General features: G+C 44.7%; 1 protein-coding gene and 2 pseudogenes across 3 annotated transcripts in view; 2 read left to right on the top strand and 1 right to left on the bottom strand.

The window, feature by feature from the left end:
• The first annotated feature begins 248 nt into the window (after positions 1 to 248).
• On the top strand, positions 249 to 2,023 carry LOC310800378 (parapinopsin-like; annotated as a pseudogene). Its single transcript has 4 exons — positions 249 to 287; positions 755 to 1,000; positions 1,411 to 1,524; positions 1,919 to 2,023. The product of its transcript is annotated as a parapinopsin-like (transcript).
• Positions 2,024 to 5,268: 3,245 nt separating this feature from the next.
• On the top strand, positions 5,269 to 6,878 carry LOC310800377 (annotated as a pseudogene). The gene is made up of 4 exons: positions 5,269 to 5,358; positions 5,686 to 5,798; positions 6,271 to 6,486; positions 6,738 to 6,878. The product of its transcript is annotated as an uncharacterized misc_RNA (transcript).
• A 2,060-nt stretch (positions 6,879 to 8,938) lies between these two features.
• The window catches only part of LOC310800298 (A-type voltage-gated potassium channel KCND2-like), a gene marked incomplete at both ends in the record, with an annotated part of 56,512 nt that continues 53,595 nt past the window's right edge, over positions 8,939 to 11,855 (bottom strand). The window contains 2 exons of the mRNA XM_083662876.1: positions 8,939 to 9,119; positions 11,552 to 11,772. Of these exons, the coding sequence (XP_083519002.1) occupies positions 8,939 to 9,119; positions 11,552 to 11,772 (402 nt within the window). The remainder of the gene's footprint in view (positions 9,120 to 11,551; positions 11,773 to 11,855) is intronic.

The raw sequence follows: 11,855 nt of genomic DNA, 5'->3' as shown, positions 1-11,855 counted from the left end.
ATAACACTAATTGATAGACACTATATGAGTTTTTCTTTTAATCACTTCTTTAGTCTCTCTCGCTTGCAAGTGCCATTATAGCAGTGGATTTATTGGGATGAATCCCTCCAAATCATGTTACAGAGCAATTTCCTATGATTGCTTTTGTGCAGCTTTCTCCAGCAGACAGGTGCACAATGTAAGGTCTTGAGATATCAAACCCAGAGGATCTGGGTGGTTAAAGGAAGATCAGAAATGATAAGGGGCCGATGACACGGGGCCCTCTGGCGAGCAGGGTGCATGTCGGGGTGAGTCGTGGGGTCACAGTTGTGGTTTCGCGTGTGGTTCATTTCAGCACCACGGACAGCAACAGCACGCCTTGGAGCGCCAAGGATCTTCCCGCCGGCGGGCTACAGTATGTTATACCGCCCCATCTGGCGGAGTCAGGCAGTACAGTATACTTTTTCCCCTCGTGTTCCTCAACACAGTAGTGTTTTTACCCTCAAAACATTGAGGGTAAAATGCCCACCATTTGCAGTAGGCTGTTTGTTTGTTTGTGTTGTAGTTGTTGTTGTTTTTCTTCTGTTTTGTTGTTCATGTATAGGCTAAATTATAACTTTATACAAATGTTTATTGCTTGCTAGGCATTTGTTCGATTTTTATTTTTTATTTAGGCTATTTCTTGTTGAGGAAAACAATTTTATTGGGATCAGATTTTGCAAATGTCTTTTCTTCCCTGAAACCTTTGGTGATTGGTCTCTCTTAGCTACTGTAGGTCTGGTCTCTCTGCACCCTGACTCTGCTTGCCTATGAGCAGTATGTGGTGTGCAAACCCAAGCATTATTGGGCTCCCATGTGCCTGGGTCTTCTGCTGGGGCTGTGGCACCGTTACTCCACTGGAGCTCCTATGGACCAGGGGGTCCAGACCTCCTGCTCTCTGGGCTATGAGGAGAGATCCTGGAGTAACAGCTACCTCATCTGCTACACAGTCCTCTGCTTCATGCTCCCTGTTGCAGTCATGGTCTAGTCTAGAGACCCTCCTTTCTAAGGTCCTGACTTCCATGAACAAGGTAGGTTTATCGATGACGTATAACACTGGCTATACCTCAATCAACATTACAGCATGGCATGATTTAAACTTTTGTACTTCAGTCATCCTAATCTATGTGTGTACCCACTTTGCAAGATTTTAATGAGGGTCAACCATGCTTTCTTATCCCAGCTGAACAGGTGTGTGTGGAGCTGCAGGGTGGGCGTCCCACTGTCCCAGCCACCATGAGAATTAGCATGCCCAGGGCTGTAGCCAGGGGGGGGGGGAGTGTGGACGATTCCAAGGGCCCTTGACTGACAGTGGCCCCAAATGGCCAAAATTGGCATCCGTGGGCCCGATGTGATATCCTAGGGCCCGAAATCCCTGGCTATGGCCCTGAGCATGCCATCAGGGTGGTGCTGGCCATGATCATAGCCACCATCACCATGCCCATGTACTTTGCAAAGACAAGCCCTGTCTAGACCTCCATCATCTACCTCCTTACCAACAAGAAGGTATGCAGGTGCTAAAGTGTATCTCTGCTATAATGATCGAGTACTGATATACATGTACATTGTTTAGGTGTGAACATAGGTAAGAAACAGAAGGAAACATACTGTAGGTCACCTAGGACAGTGGTTCTCAGCGTGGGGTTTGGGCACCACCAGGGGTACTGGAGGGGCTCCAGCAAATCGATGAATTGCTAAACATCACCATTATTGAATTTACAATAAGTGAATAGAGAGAATATAGAAGAGTCTCATCAAATGGGGGCGTCCGTAGCCCTAATTTGTTCTAAATTAGGGTTTCTTGATAGGAAAAAAGGTTGAGAATCACTGAATGGCTTGTGACTGTTGATGCTCATGTATTTGCTGACAGCATGTTTGTATTTTTGTATATGTCCAACAGTTCCGTGATGCCCCTCTGGGGGTGCTGTCGTGTGGCCGCTACATTCCCCATGAGGCTGTCAGCGTGAACAAGCTTGTCTTTAACCAGGAGGAGCAGACTGCCTAACTCAAGCAGGTCAACACATGTCAACATGCACAGCAAGGTGTTGCCCCTGTGACTTCTGCAGCACGCGGCACAGGAAGCTGCCAAGTCTCAACACAACGGCCGGAACATAGACCTGCTCCACTAGAGGACATAGACCTGCTCCACTAGAGGACATAGACCTGCTCCACTAGAGGACATAGACCTGCTCCACTAGAGGACATAGACCTGCTCCACTAGAGGACATAGACCTGCTCCACTAGAGGACATAGACCTGCTCCACTAGAGGACATAGACCTGCTCCACTAGAGGACATAGACCTGCTCCACTAGAGGACATAGACCTGCTCCACTAGAGGACATAGACCTGCTCCACTAGAGGCCCGTGTCACGAGGAGAGGTCTTCTTTCACAGCAGCCCAGCAAGAACTCAGCCTGGCACAAATTCTAACAGCTGACATTCTAGATTAGAACAATGAGATCATTTGGTGCCAGTTTATCTCTGAAAAGAAAATGTATATGTGATACGTTGAGATCAATAACTGTTACCACTTTTGATATTGTACAAGGATAAACTCCCGCACACTAATGTCTCCACATGCAATCAAAAGTTTAATAAGAAAAAGAATAACATTTCGGTCGTGAGACCTTCATCAGATTCTCTCTGATCTCTCGGAGAATCTGATGAAGGTTCTCACGACCGGAAACGTTATTCTTTTTCTTATTAAACTTTTGATTGCATGTGGAGACAGTGTGCGGGAGTTTATTCTTGTACTGTGTCGGGTTTTGCCCTTCTCCGACGCACCTGTTGAGCCTAGGTGTGCAAAAGCTTTTTTCCTCCACCACTTTTGATATTAAAGTGGTGGTCTGTCATTTTCAGGGACACATTTCAGAGTTAAGACCAGTTAATTGGGCATGGCTTGTGCATCCGTGCGAGAGAGAGAGAGAGAGAGAGAGAGAGAGAGAGAGACAGTGTGAGAGTGTGTGTGTGTGTGTGTGTGTGTGTGTGTGTGTGTGTGTGTGTGTGTGTGTGTGTGTGTGTGTGTGTGTGTGTGTGTGTGTGTGTGTGTGTGTGTGTGTGTGTGTGAGAGAGAGATGTGTAGCCTATCTTGATGCAACAGTTGTCTATTTACATCCCCCCCCCCTTTTTTTTTTTTACAATTTCTCACAAAGGTTAAATTCTTTGATTTAGCCATTCCAGATGAATGACTTGGGAGCTCTTGAAACGGCCCAGGACATGCTGCTGGATTAGGCAGCGTGACATTTTATAATCCTATTTGTTGGAGATAAAGTGTGAAAAGTGTGCTCTTTTCTTCAAAATTGTAATCTTATGGGCTATGCCAAATCTGGTATTAGATCAGTGGATTATCCTCCTGACCATTCTATATTTTAGATGAATCAAATGTCTCTTAAAATCAAGTACTAGTCTGTAGCTGCATACTAGCACTAGAAAAGGAAGTGTGATGATGGGACACAAGTGGTCATCAAATTTCCTAGTGCTAACAACTCTCATTATTTTTAGCAAGCCATTCGGATGCACTGAGACTCAACAAGAAGCTCCTTTCTGTAAGGGGTGTGAACCAAACCGCATGTTTATTTATTTATTTATTTATTTATTTATTTATTTATTTATTTAGTCATTCATTCATTTATTCATTTATTTATTTATTTATTTATTTATTTATTCATTCATTCATTTATTTATTTATTATCACATTTAGTGCATCAGTATTTCTTCAACACCCTTCAAACAACTGTTCTCAGTTTGGAGTAATGTAACTGCTTACCCTGGTTTATAAACACAGTCCTGCTGTCTTGAGTCACTTTCATTGAAGGACCACAGTTGAGTCTATAATGGAGCAGCTAGCAGGCATGTCCAAAGTACGCCCCGGGGGCCAATTGCAGCCCACGGCTTGTCTCCTAAAATATACTATTATGTGGCCCTCCACACAGTATTGGTTAATTAAGCAAGTTCACTTTGTGTTTTTTCGTTCACCTAACAATGACAGCTTCATACAGTTTGTAGACAAGCACCAAGTAACAATGCAGGCAGAACTAATGTTTTCAGATGGTAAACAAAATCCTTAGAGTACAATTGTATTGTATGTGATAAAAAAAAAAAACAACATATGATGCCCCGGTATTTTCACATTATCTAATCTGGCCCCCATTCAAAAAAGGCGCTACCGATTTAACTAAATGTGACTACTACAATGGAAACCCCTCATGTCCCTCAAAGACAAACTCGGTGATTCATAACTGATCCATCATCTTCATTCAATAATTCACATTGCTAATGTACAAATGAAAACCACTCTCTCACACACACACACACACACACACACACACACACACACACACACACACACACACACACACACACACATAACACACACAGACACACACACACACACACACACACACACACACACACACACACACACGTGCAAATGCAAATCCTCTGCATTGCAGTGCCATATCATCATGTGCTCGTCATTTCAGGTTCATAACGCCTCATATCCCAACGGGGCAGGCAGTTGTATTAAATTGGATATGAGAATACCGCCGCACAGTGACGTCACCGTTTGTGCCCATCTCTTCTGTGGCTGCACAGCTCAGTGTTAATGAATGTGATGAAGAGTGCACCGCTCCCAGGTGACCTGTAGGTGATGTGGGGTGATACTTTGCCATCATTTGTCGAAGCTGCAATAACTATAAGAGAGCAGATCACCCAAGAAAAGATTGCCTGCAAGAGTGAGAGGCTTAATGCACACACACGGAGCTCAAGAAAATGCTGCTGGTGACTCTTTGAAGCTGGAGATGAGCAGTGAGCCTGCGCCTGCATGAGGCTCTGGGAACAACACCGTCCTGCATGAGGCTCTGGGAACAACACTGCGCCTGCATGAGGCTCTGGGAACAACACTGTCCTGCATGAGGCTCTGGGAACAACACTGTCCTGCACGAGGCTCTGGGAACAACACTGTCCTGCACGAGGCTCTGGGAACAACACTGTCCTGCATGAGGCTCTGGGAACAACTATGTCCTGCATGAGGCTCTGGGAACAACACTGTCCTGCGTGAGGCTCTGGGAACAACACTGTCCTGCATGAGGCTCTGGGAACAACGCCGTCCTGCATGAGGCTCTGGGAACAACACCGTCCTGCATGAGGCTCTGGGAACAACACTGTCCTGCATGAGGCTCTGGGAACAACACCGTTTGGGAGGAATACATTGACATCGCATTCCTTGTGACAAACTCTTTTATTCTGTTGATGACTTCTTTTGTGGGCATTGCAGCACGTCTTTTTGTCACATGGGCAGTGCACCATCCAAAATCACTGCAAACATATGGAATAATGCACGTGAATCTTGCAGTTATAGACATTGTTCGGTGTGCAGTTGACTGCCCCGTTCTCTTAAGCATTGTTATGCTTGTGCATCAAAGAGGACTGGATGAATCTATCTGTGATGCTTCCTTCAGCTGCTGCAGCCAGCTGCTAATGATTGCATGTAGGCTATAAGTGCAGAGAGATACCAAGCCATTGCACAAGCCTTCTAAACTAGCCAGCAGTGAAGATGGAGTATAGTATTGATTCCTCTCACATGGACCTTTGCTAGTCTAGTAGCTGGTTTTGTCTGACATCATGTGAAGGAGTCACCTGTCTATGTGAAATGCCACAGGTTCACAGTGGGAAGCAATAGCTTCCTATGACACCTTTGGACTTTACATAATGGCTCCACTATGGACACCCTGCTTTGTAGTCATCATTGGATTCTATGCTCGCCTCGCTTATTTGCAATAGTAAGATGAACAGAAAAAAAGTAGATGGTATACTGTAGGTGGAGAAACCAGAAAACAGTACATCAGATCAAACCCAGAAGGAACAGGTGACAGAAGATGAACCAAATCCCTCCAAGAGAGATTCTACAGCTGCACTACTTCACAAAAGAGCAGCAGTTTGCCTTAAGTGACTCAGAGAATAAAAAACAACTCAAAGCTTCAGTCACTATATCTGAATCGGGATTAGAACAGCCTCATCCTCTTGTGATGAAAGTTGAACCAAATCCTTCCGATAATGCTATGGCTTGTTCAAGGAGATTATTAACAGAGCCACAAAGGATCAAAGAATTTAGATGACAAAAATGAGCTAGAAGCTCAAATGCAGATTGATCTGGAATGGAACAACCTTGCTGCTCCCGTCCCGTCATGCAAGTGAAGCCAAATCATCCACATTACTAGTTGGAGCTCAACAACAGTCATAAAGGGTCTCAAGCAATTTAGACAAGAAAAGGCATTCCAAAACCAAACTGCAGATTAATGAAACACACTCTGAAATGGAACAAACTGGTGTGGATGGTCCTGTTTGCATGATGCCATCTCTTCCCAAAAAAGACAGAGCCAACAAAAAAAGGAAAGTAAAATGGCTAAGTGTTCAGGCTACATAATTCTCACTTATCTCTTGTTCTGGCTGCCACTGATGACAACCACAGTATCCTGGTGAATTTCTTGTTCCGCAAAAACATGAGTGCGCCTCGTAAGTGTTTTCAGTGTGTAAGATGCTAGTCATTATCTCTGTAATATAGTAAAAGATAGTTAGCATTTGAGTTTGCAGACCAATATCTCTGCTCTAAATATAGGAAGGGTGCTAAATGAACAAATGTATGATAAAACTGATTGGCTGATCTATCTAATAATGTTCTGTAAATCTTTCTGATGTGTTGTCATTTGTCTGTTTTTCAGGTGGGGACCATTTGGGATGTGGAAATCCTGTCAATCTCGGTCCCCTGCATGACATCGCTTACTGAGCCAATAATATAAGCAGCAGTAAACCCTCCGTTTGGGACAGAGTTTTATAGGCTCAATAGCAGGCTTAAATCCTAGTGCAAAAAGAGGTGATTGTGAATCCGTCCCTCTGGCAGTGGAAACTATAGCACCAACTGGCAACATTCAATATGTAATTTTCAACTATTAAAATTCAGTTTCAAAATGTCCACAAAATGAAAGTCCAAAGGGTGTCGTCACTGTGTTCATTCTCATTTCCGTATCATTTCATATATCAATACTATGCCTCTGCATTAGCCAAGATCTCAAGCTGGTTGCATAATGTATTCAATCATGTAATTTTCAACTGACTATTAAAATAGCCAATTGTTAATTCCGTTTCAAAATGTCAGCTGAATGAAAGTCCAAAGGTTGTCTTCAATGTCATTCTCATTTGTGCATTAGCTAAGATCTCATTCTCAAGCTGGCTGCATACTGAGCAGTAACAAAACAGCTGCATGCCCCAGCCTGGAGCAGAACAATCAGCTCAGCAGAGGGGCCACCGCTGAGCCCTCAGGCCTGCCCCGCTGTGTCCAGAGAGCCTGGAGCCAGAACCTACTGCAGGGACAGCCAGGTCTTCACACGTCCTGCAGCAGCACCTGGCACAGCACATCATAATCACCTTCCCTCTCTGTTATCATCAAGAGGCGAAACATTACGAGATGCATCAAATTACCACTTCCTTTTCAGTGTAGAAAATAATAAGACATGGCTCATTTGCTGGGTGTTTCAGTAGAGCTATTTTATTCTATCCACTGCACCAAATGCACACTGTGATTATTCGTCCCTTTTCCTTACCATTATATGTAGTCCATAACAAGATTTGTATTTCATTCAAAGCAAAGTGTTGCAGAATTTACATCACATTATACCAGTCTCATTGTGTTTCCTTCAACCAATCTTCTTTTTTTTAACTGACAAACGTCCAGCAGGAAGCAGACACATCTTCATTTAACAAAACAGAAGTCTGCAATGACAGCATGCAAATCCTTAATTCAACCAGTTGACAGACAGAAATAGAATGTTAACAACTGTTAACTAAATCTAGAAATAAGAATCTAGAAATAAGGGGAGCCAACTTCAAGGGTGTGTGATGATTTTCTAACCGAGATATTTACAATATTTATGAAAAATGTACAAAATGGGCCTTTAACACAGCTTTAACACAGTGAAATCTACCAAGTCTCGCTTCTGAATATTATAATTTAAGAGGGACTTCGTGGAATTGATGTTCATCATATTGTGGTTTCCCAGGCCTTTAGCATTGTGTCCACATTGGGGTTAGTCTTAGTTAAGTGTTACTGAGAACATTCACCCATATTTCTGACCTAGCTAACATATCTGAATATCAATTCTTTATTATCACAGTGGCTTTCACATAGATCCATATCAGAATGTCAAATATGTAAGCTAACACCGATTTTGTAATTTTGACTTTCACTTGCACATTTCACAAACATGTCAGGATGCATACGCTATTTTACCCCTCAAGCGATGACATCAACCAGTCAATGAATCAGTTCATGAATATTCACAACAGTTACCCATTCCAGTGGATGAATATCTTCTGAATTTACAACAGTGAGCAGAATATTATCAACCCGTAAATTAAAGGGATTTCAAAACAACCTGTTAAATTGTGGTGGGGGAGTGAGGTGGGGTGTGTACCTAGTGTGCGAATAGATTGATTTGATATGAACAAGAATGGCTCTCTGTTTCATGAATATGTGTGCTTTGTCATCAGAGGCCATCAGGAATGACCTATAAACATCTTCCATTTGTCCTTTGTATCATAAGACAACACATACAACTACATTACATTTTCAAAAATAAAGTTTTTCTTAGCATTTTTAGGCAACAACAACAACCAAGTGGTCCCAGCATTTCCTTGTTCGACTGTGCTTAATGGAGCAAGATCTGAGGGTCCCTTTTGTTCCAAGGCAGCCATCCACATCATTCTAACACCATTTTGACATCAGACGAGAGCACTACTTCAAAACCCCGACCTCTGCTACTCTTAGAATCCCTCTCCATTATGGCAGGTTGATGCTCAGTGGTCCCTCTCCTCAGCAGCTGGTGCTCCTTGAGACCAGTCAGCCGATCAAGATAGGCAATGATATCTACAAGGCAGATACTCGGACAATGTTGCTCTGAGAGTATGTGGTGGTGGAGCTGGTGGAACCGTCCCCAGCCGATGAGGTCACCACCGGGGCAGACAGGTTGACCATGGAGGGAGTTATGTAAGGTTCGTCACATTTCCGGGGCATGGTCTCGTCGAGTTTGGCGTTCAGGCTGGCCCGACTGTGAAACAAAGCACAGGAGAAGGCAGGGTGAGGGGGGGGGGGCAGAGTCACCGACCGACACAATGCAAATACCACAACGCGGCTATATGCCTTCGCCAACAAGTCAGCAGTCTACACCCATGTCTGTCCAGACTCATACAAGCACAAATACCTTGAAGCCCACAGCGCAGTGGTGTGGCCATTCAGCCTTATGGCGCTTTAGGTAACAACACGGCTAATCGTTTTCAATGTGGAAAATGGTCCTACTGTTAGTACCCCTACCACTAAACCACCCACATCCCCCCAACCATGCCCTCTACCCCCCCCCCCCCTCCAACCTTGACTCTCTATGACCTTCCTATCCCTAGGTATGACCCCTTTGATCCCTAGCCCCGCCCTCCTCCTTCACCACGGTCCTTCCCACCACTCAGAGTCTAACCTCGCGTCACCAGGCTCTTCTCGGCGAGAAAGAGCCTGGCTTCCGTTCACAATTGATTTTGTCACCCTACCTGGTTCCGGCCTAGAGCCCGCCCTAGACAGGAAGGGCAGCGTTTCTAGCTCGTCAACTTTTACGTTAACTTGACAATTTGACACGAGTATCAGAACGGCAAACAACAAAAACAAAAGATGGACGTACCAAACAAACTTTTTGAAGAAGTTCTTGTAGAAACATTGCGGATTCACAATCTCACATCTTTTAAGCCAATACAGAAGCTTTGCATCAGACAATGAATCGAGGAAAGAGAGGTCAAGCTAACGGCAACAAATACGTTTCTTGGCGCACTTCCTTCCGGTGTTCATTCTGGTTCCGTGGTTTACGCCTCCATGACAAAAAGCGGGGTGAAAGGTGCCCAGACTACTCAGAGTCCCATATCCACTATATCCCTAGCCCCGCCCCCTTACTGACCACGCCCCCTCCCACCACCCACATCCTCCTAGACCTACTGCAGACATTCCCCCAACCCACCCCTTGAATCCTGACTCTCTACAACCTTCGTATCCCTCGCTAGATAGATAGCTTTGTGCCGCAGGAAATTTGTTTTCACAGTCAGTACATGTTTCAAGAACATAGATGATCACATCATACATCGTACAAATACATAACAGATAATATACACCATAACATACACCCTCCCTCTGCAGTACCCCAATACTAACAGAAACATAGGTAAGGTGTGGATCTATACACGGTCAGTGGGGCAGTTTGTTCAGGGCGGCTATTGCCGAGGGGACAAAACTTTTGCGAAAACGTTCTTTTCTCCATTTCAGTGACCTGTATCTGCGGCCTGGGGGCAGCACTAGTGTGAAGTGTGGATGGAGTGGATGATCGGTGTTGTTCACTATTTGAGTGTGAGGCTTGTTATGTTCTTTATAATTCATGTGTGACAGATTGGGTGTGGGGGAGTGGATGATTTTGGAGGCAACATGGGGTGATCTCGCTGAGTTTATTTTTGTTGGATACGGTCAGCAGGGTGTAGAAGCAGGGGGAACAGGACAGAAGGATGGGTTGAATGATACTTTTGTACAGCAGTAACAGGAGGTGGGGGGCAACAGAAAGTGCAGATGACATGGAGTCTCTGCTGGGATCGTTTGTGGATATCAGCGATGTGTTGGTCAAAGCTTGAGTTTATTGTCTAAACTAAAGCGAGTCTAAGATATTTGAAGTTGTTGACCCGTTCTACTGTCTTGCAGTGAATGGAAGTGGGGTTCAGTCCAGTTAGGGGTGTGTTTGGTGCGCTAATGACCAGTTCCTTTGTCTTTTCCACATTCAGATGGAGGTATACAGCCCCTTCTAATCTAATCAGTTCATCTTTGAGTCCAAGTGGACGTTTGAGCCAAATTTGAAGAAATTCCCTCAAGGCATTCCCGAGACTGCGTTAACAAGCATGAAAACGGTGGTCGTGAAGTCACAGTAACCTTGAACTTTGACCTTTGACCTTTGAGCACCACGTTTGAGCCAAATTTGAAGCAACTCCGTGATATCAAGGCGTTCCTGAGATATCATGTTAACGAGAATCGGAAGGACGTACAGACAGACGGACGGACGGACGCACAACCCGAAAAAACATAATGCCTCTGGCCACAGCTGTTGCCGGGCGGAGGCATAAAGACACTTTATACACTCTGATGCAACCTAATTGACACTCTGTGTAAAGATGTATCCATGGTGTTTGTACAGTATAAAGGCTTTGCTCATGGTGTTGTCATCAAGGTAACTCTTCATTCTTTGACACAGCCTGTTTCAGAAGCTCATATAAGGGTCACATAAGGTCTGTATGAAACTGAGGGTCCAGGATGAATATGTCTTGGATACATTTGACACTTTCTGATATCAGGTGGTCCATGAATGCTTTTGTTAGAGAGAGAGAGAGAGAGAGAGAGAGAGAGAGAAAGAGAAAGAGAGAGAGAGAGAGAGAGAAAGAGAAAGAGAGAGAAAGAGAGAGAGACTACCTGTTCGCCACTGGCCTCTCTCTGATCTGTATGGTGCTGAGCTCCTGGTTGTTGGTGTTGGGAAGGCTGAAGCTGCTCTTCTTGCGGTGACGTCGGGAGCAGCAGGACGACAGGCCGTGCGGGGACGAGGACAGCGACGAGCCGTGGGAGCCCGACTTGTGCATCAGGGAGATCTCCATGCAGTTGGCCTGAAACGTTTGCTCGTCCACAAACTCGTGATTCTGCGGAGGAGGGAGGGAGAAAATTGGAGGAGGCAACATTGCTCATGAATCACACGATTACCTTCGATGACTGGCTCGGCTAA

The sequence above is a fragment of the Poromitra crassiceps genome (assembly GCF_964638095.1).
Source record: "Poromitra crassiceps genome assembly, chromosome: 30".
NCBI classification, from domain to species: domain Eukaryota; kingdom Metazoa; phylum Chordata; class Actinopteri; order Beryciformes; family Melamphaidae; genus Poromitra; species Poromitra crassiceps.
The sequence above is the reverse complement of the archived record's forward strand: the minus strand, read 5'-3'. Positions and strand labels throughout refer to the sequence as shown.